The following is a 7,311-nucleotide window of genomic DNA, read 5'->3' as shown; positions in this document are numbered from 1 at the left end:
TTTTTTATTATTCTTTTTGGGGTAAAAATAAATAAATAAATAAATAAATAGTTTGTATATAATTAATTATAGGGTAACCGTTTTAACAGACGTTGTAGGGCGATAATACTTCCCTACTCGTAATCGACTCCCGAATCTAAATTTTTGATTCAAAAATATTATTTTAGGTTTTATCCAATTTTTCCTTTAATAAAAATAAAATTGGTGGCGACTCTTTTTTTTCGCGGACAAATTGGACGCGACAATTAGAAAGTGCAAGTCTTAGATTTCTTGACTCTATCCCGAATTCAGGATACTCGTGATCAATTTTTGCCCATTGTGGGGAATCTGCAGGGTGTCGAAACATTCCATCTCTAATTCTTTCATATGCATGCCATGTCAAGTGTTTTGAATCTTCTTCACTGCGATACGTGCGCCTAAATCTTGGTATTATAGGAAAATACCACACGACTTTTGTTGGAGTAGATTTTTTCTTCTTATATCGAGAGACATTGCATTCCGAACACGCCTTAAGTAGTTCATATTCGTTTCGAAATAAAATGCAATCGTTAAGACATGCATGAATCCTTTCGTAACTCATGCCAATAGAACACAAAATCTGTTTAGCCTCGTAGGTTCGACTGGGAAGTTCATTATCATCTGGCAACATATCTTTTATGAGTGTTAATAATTCTGTAAAGCTTTTATCAGACCATCCATTACTCGCTTTTAAGTTGTACAACTTTAATATCGCTGACAATCTTGTGAATTTAGTACAACCATTATATAATTCTTTCTCTACATCACTCAACAAACTTTCAAACATTTTAGGACAATCTCGAAGATCTTCTTCAACTGCTTTTGCGATCTCATCAACTCGGTCCGGCTCATATGTATCTGTATCGAAGCCAGTTGAAGCATATGTCAAACTATTCTCAAAATTAATGTTTCCTTTTTTTTCTCACCATGTCTTATCCAATATGTGTAGCTTTGATCAATTCCATTACATACTAGATGTCCTTCTAATTCATCTTCTCTAACACTTTTCCAAAACAACATTTTAAACAAGGACAAACGACTCTATTGGATCTTTTGCATTCTTCACTGCAAACTCAACAAACTCTTTCACTCCATTTTCATACTCTTTTGACAATCGATTGGCAGACATCCATTTCCTATCCATATTATCGACCTATATAAATACAGTTACAAAAATAATATGCTTTCAAAACATATCAACAAGTTTCAAAAAGAAACCAATATCAACATATCTAATAACAATTTCAAAACAGAAAAGATTTCTAAACAGAACAGGTCAACAAATTTCAAAAAAAGAGATTTAATATATATATAACAATTTTTAGTAGATTTAATATATATATAACAATTTTTAGTAGATTTAATATATATATAACAATTTTTAGTAGATTTAATATATATATAACAATTTTTAGTAGATTTAATATATATATAACAATTTTTAGTAGATTTAATATATATATAACAATTTTTAGTAGATTTAATATATATATAACAAAACATAACAGATCATGTGTAAAAAATACCTGAGACAACGTAGATGGCTGCACAGTACGTAGAGGATATGAGGGTTCCCAGAGTAGAGGTGATGAGGGTTCGTAAATTTGTTTTAAAAATAAATTATATTTATTTGAAAGCGCATGTATTTTACAGCGCTTGTACAAAAAGCTCTGTAATAGGTAGTTAAATTGATTGAAAGCGCATGTATTTTACAGCGCTTGTAAAAAAAGTGTTGTAATAGGTAGTTCAAATATTTGAAAGCGCATGTATTTTACAGCGCTTGTACAAAAAGCGCTGTAATATGTAGTTAAATTGATTGAAAGCACATGTATTTTACAGCGCTTGTGAAAGAAGGGCTGTAAAATAATACGCGAAAGCGCTTCATTTTACAGCGCTTTTGCGAAAAGCGCTGTAAAAGACTTATAACATTATGCGCAAACGCTATATGACCCTACAACAACGCTTTTTTCACAGCGCTTGTCAAAAAAGCGCTGTAAAAGGCTCCGTTATTTTTAAAATATACTTACAACAGCACTTGTATTTAGCAAGCGCTGTAAAAGGAGCGCTATTAAATCTCATTTTTTGCGTAGTGAAATTATAATTTAATTAAAAAATTCAATTAATGTTTTCATCAACTAAAATAAATCAAGTAAAACAAAAGTATCATTGCAGGTCATGCATAACAAAATAAAGTCAACGTATCTAACACATCAATTTCATGATCATCGAAACTAATCAAATAAACAAAATACACAATTGTCCATGTAGAAAATAATTATGCCATAAACCGTTCTAATGTAATTGTCACACCAAAACAATTAAATAAAAATAAAAGATTATAATTATTCAAGTAAAATAGAGAGTGGTAACTTTTAATTTAATTTCTTTACATATAGAATAAATTATTTATTAAATAATAAATTACGAAAATTACTAAAAGACGCATATATAATATATATGAAAATATTGGGCTGTTACAGATTTGAGTGAAACCAACGTCAAAACGATCATGAGAAAAGTGGTTATATTATCCACTGATTGGTTTCCTGATTTATGGTAATTTTCCTTGACTGAATTTCGGAATTTATTTTTTTGAGTATTTTCTCATAATTTATTGTCGACATTACCCATAAATTTTCGAGTTAGATCGATTGAAGGACAAAACATCAAAGAACAAAGATTGTTTTCTCGTGGAATTGTACTCGTGTGTGAAAGCGTTGAAATAAGGTAAGAGGTGAGAGAGTGTTTGAATTCATGAGTATAATATAATCTTAGAGGAACGGGAAAACTGTATTTCTCAACGATTCATTTGGGGCTCGCTACGTAGGGCGCCCTTTGAGTGATAAATTGATTGATGTAATAATTTGGGAATTGTGAGAATAAAATGTGGAATAGAAATATTTATAAGGTGTTGATTGATTTAACTTTGTTAAAATGTGTGGTATTTGATATTATTGTGATGTTTGATTTATTTTTATTAAATTTGTGATATTTGATATTATTATGATATTGGATATCAAATGAATTTTATGTATATGTTTTATTAGACGTGTTTATGTAATATGCATTTTGATAAGTTTATGTGATTATGATGATGTATAATTAATAATAATGATGTTGTTAATTTGTGATAAGTTTATCTGATGATTTATGATTGATGATTGATGATAATGATGCTATAAAATTGTGATGAGTTTATCTGATGAGATATGATTATTGATAATGATGTTGTGAATTTGTGATGAGAATATTTAAGTAACTCCATAGTTGATGAAATAATGGTGATTCTAATTTGTGTTTGAGGTGACGGTCTTAATGGAGTATCATAGGCCAACGAGTGGAGAAAATAAATATTGAGAATTTGTGAAGTGGAAATTATTTTGTCGTCATATAGGTAAGGCCTGGCAAGCCTAGCGATTTCGGGGAAGTACAACTGAATGAGTCTAATTGTGTCGGTCTTCTGTTGAGCTTTAAGGCAAGATTGTTAGACCTTGGAGGATATTCGGGTGGGGAATTCCTAGGTGACTTGGAGGTAGCAGTCCAAATTTTGGGAGCTACCATGCAACACGCGTTTACCTCGACTGTCACATATATGTGTCTCGGGTTGAGTTGAGGGAATCTATGAGGACAGGGCCAATTTGAATTGTCCACCCACCGAGATGGTGGCATAATATAAAGCCTCCTAACCAAGTACTTCAGAGTTAAAATGGTACATTGTGAAGTAGAGTCTAAGCTAATGCATAGCATTGCATTTCATTAATCATATTTGGAGTGCTAAATTTGCTCTAAAAGTTTTATTTCCTTGAAAACATATTTTCTTTATCCGTTGCGAATTAAATTAATATATATTATTTTGGGGTTTAGGGAGTCACATCAACCATGATGAACAACTGTCTCCAGAATGATTAACATCACTCTCCAGTATTATGACATCAGAACCAGAATGATACAATCATTCCCCAGCTTACTGACCATAATTCTCCAACTTTGTTACATCATTCTCCAACTTGTTTTGCATGAATCAAAAGGCAGTCTTAATTTAAATCAGTTAAGCACATCTCTGAGATTTTTGTGTGCAAAATAGATCATCATAGTCAAAAAAAGATAAGCTACAGATCAGACTTTATTAATGCATATGATAAAACATAATGTTCAAATCAAGAACATTCAAGGTTTAAAAAGTCTGGTTTTTGGTCAAGACTGACATGACACCCAGACACCTTTTCAACAGTTATAATAGCTGTCATCAACCTCCTTGAAGCCTTTAAAAGGAATCTTAAGCTCAAGGAAGAAGTAGAACCTCAAGTGCTAAGAAAATCCATTAATCATATACACTTACATACTTGAAAGCTTCTCAAATCGCAGAAGAAACAGTTCTGATTTTCTCTTCATATATCTTAATTATACTACTGATTACTTTAATCAAGAATCTATTCTTAAATACAATTTGAGCATACTCAGATTCTACCAATCTCTTTAAATCATTATTGTGTAAACTCAAAACTATAAGGGTTGTTTATAGTTTGAGTAGATTTGTAAAAATCCTTTTATGGTTAAAAGGTGAATTATAAAATCCTCTCTAAAGATTGATAGATAACTTGATTGAATCATTTTTGGGTGGAAAGGAATTGGTGTTACAGATCAAGGTTGAACATTTAATGGAAAACCTCACAGTAGTTGGGAATGAACATAGCCCGAGTTGGATGAACCTGGATATATCATTGTGTGGTATATCTTCCCTTATCTCTATTTACTTTCAGTCATTTTGATTATCAAGTTAAATAGACAAGCTAAAATTGTGATTTTAAGTAACCAAGAACGTTCTATGTTTTCTATTTTTATAACCAAGAATGTTTTTCGTTTTTTATTTTTATAACTAAGATCAATCTTGAGATATTTTCTTAAGATTCTAACAAGAAATTTTAAATAGGTAAATTTACAATTCAAACTTCATTCCTTGTAAATTGACATTTCTACTTCACTTTAGTTAATGCAATAGAATATGAAATTGCTTAAAGAATCATGTTTACCACAAGTTATCATATTTGTGTTGATGAATCAGGAAAATCGGAAATTGAATGAATATATAAAATCGTTTAGTGCATGCTAACAATCAAACGACTATCGAGAATGTCTTTATATATGCCACCTATTTTACAATCGATAAATTTTTTTGTATTGGAAAATCAATTTAAAATTTAAGAGTAAGGATGAGATTTTATTATAATTCAAATTCAAATCGAATTAAAATTAGACATCAAACTTGAAGAGATTGTCAAAAAATCCAAACAATAAGACTAAAGAAAAGTAACCTTAACTTGTTCGTCAATTATGAGTGTTGATAACCGAAAATCGCAATAGCAGAAAAAATTAACAGAATATTCAAGACTTGGGATAGCAACATAACCCGCACTCGTGGGTACTCACTCGAACCCGTTTGATTTAGACGGGGAAAACCTGCTTTTTATAACATATGATCATTAATTAAATGTGATAAATTATTAAATAATAAGTGACATAATATCATATGTCATTTTGCTAGAACATTTGTTTAGTGTAAATTAACATTCACTTTGAAGATTACCAAATAGAAAATAAAGAGACAAAAATAACACATATTAAATCAAAATATTTATTATCGATATGGAAGTTGACTTATACCTAGCAACAATTATAAACTATGATTAATATTCTAACTCGTCAAAAAATGTGTCACAGCACGGATAATCTGAGCAATATCTGTGACTTCACCAACATATTTTTGAATCAAAGAGGTATCGGTAAAATCTTCAGGGAAACAATCACCAACATCGGTCATTATAAAACTTGCACCTGAATCCACATTAGCGTAATCTCCTTTCTTTAATTGTGTTTGAATTGCGCTAACCTCAGAAAGTGCTCCTTCGGGACCAAAATCCACATAACAATTACCGTAATATTCTTTTGCGGCAGGATCACTAGTGCTTGAACTTAGTTTGTTGATTAGATCGACTGCTTTGGTTACTTTGGTACGAAGAACATCAATAGCGTATTGTGCAAGGCTAACGAGGTCTCCTTTTACACCACTTGGTTTTGATTTGAAAAGTTCTATACAATAAGTAGCGTTATAGGATTGTTTGCAAATGGTTGCAACATCCACAACTTTAACTTTAGCTGCATACGAGGATGCAACACTTAAAAGAAACACAATTGCAATCAATGAAAAACGAGACATATTGTATTTCTACTCAATTCTTTTAATATTGATTTTGCCTTCACCCCTTAGTGGCTTTATATACAACTTTCTTTCTTAATTTTGAGAATTAATATTTGACTTATTGACTGTTAATAATTATTTTCCTCATATTATATGATTTTTTTTCCATATATATATCATTTGACTAGATTAGTATTTTAAAAGACAATTTTTACATAAAGAATCTTGTGGATTTGGAAAGGATTTGAATGACTTTTAAAATTTTAAAATATTATCAAAATTTGTAATACGAATTTCAAAGAATTTATAGGATTTAAAAGGACTTTATAGACTTAGATGGTGTGGTGGATTGAGTTTCTAGAAGATTATTTTGAACAAAAAAATCTTAAAGATTTTAAAAGAATTTGTAGGAATGTATAGATTTTAAAAGACTCTTTAAAAAAATTAAAAGATTATTTACCATCAATATTTTATAATTAAGATTTTAATGGATTTATAACACAAGAATTTTCAAGATTTTAAAATATTTTATGAAGTTATAATATTGAATATCAAAATATAATAAATAAATTATGAATAAATATTAATGAAACTAATACCATTTTTAAAATTATTCAATAACAAAATAATTCTAGTTTCATATATTATCTTTAGTGACATTTATCATTATATTTGTAAGTATAGTAGTCCTCAATAAATTAACATATTCCTATTTTGTGCTCTTCGATTTGAACAATAGATTCATAATTATGGTCTTTGTTAAAACTTCAAAGGACAAAATGATTTTTAAGCAAATATTAAATGATTACTATATACTCTCTAACACAATATTCTCAATAATGTTTTTTATTTATTAAAATTTAAATCATTCCTATAAAAGTCAATATCACATATTTAAAATCAAGGCAATTATCATTATTCTATCAACATAATCTTCTATCATGTATGAATAAACTAGCAATTTATTTTAATTTCAATTATCGTTACACTTATATGCAATATTTTCATTACTATTATCTCTATTACTATATACTCTCTAACAGAATATTCTCAATAATGTTTTTTATTTATTAAAATTTAAATCATTCCTATAAAAT

At 29.3% G+C, this 7,311-nt stretch overlaps 1 protein-coding gene across 1 annotated transcript; it reads right to left on the bottom strand.

The window, feature by feature from the left end:
- Positions 1-5,710: 5,710 nt before the first annotated feature.
- On the bottom strand, positions 5,711-6,232 carry LOC101510460 (uncharacterized). The gene has a single exon (XM_012711817.1). It carries the CDS (start codon positions 6,230-6,232, stop codon positions 5,711-5,713), a length of 522 nt encoding a protein of 173 aa, XP_012567271.1.
- Positions 6,233-7,311: the final 1,079 nt, after the last annotated feature.

This window comes from Cicer arietinum, chromosome 2 (assembly GCF_000331145.2).
Source record: "Cicer arietinum cultivar CDC Frontier isolate Library 1 chromosome 2, Cicar.CDCFrontier_v2.0, whole genome shotgun sequence".
NCBI classification, from domain to species: domain Eukaryota; kingdom Viridiplantae; phylum Streptophyta; class Magnoliopsida; order Fabales; family Fabaceae; genus Cicer; species Cicer arietinum.
The sequence above is the reverse complement of the archived record's forward strand: the minus strand, read 5'-3'. Positions and strand labels throughout refer to the sequence as shown.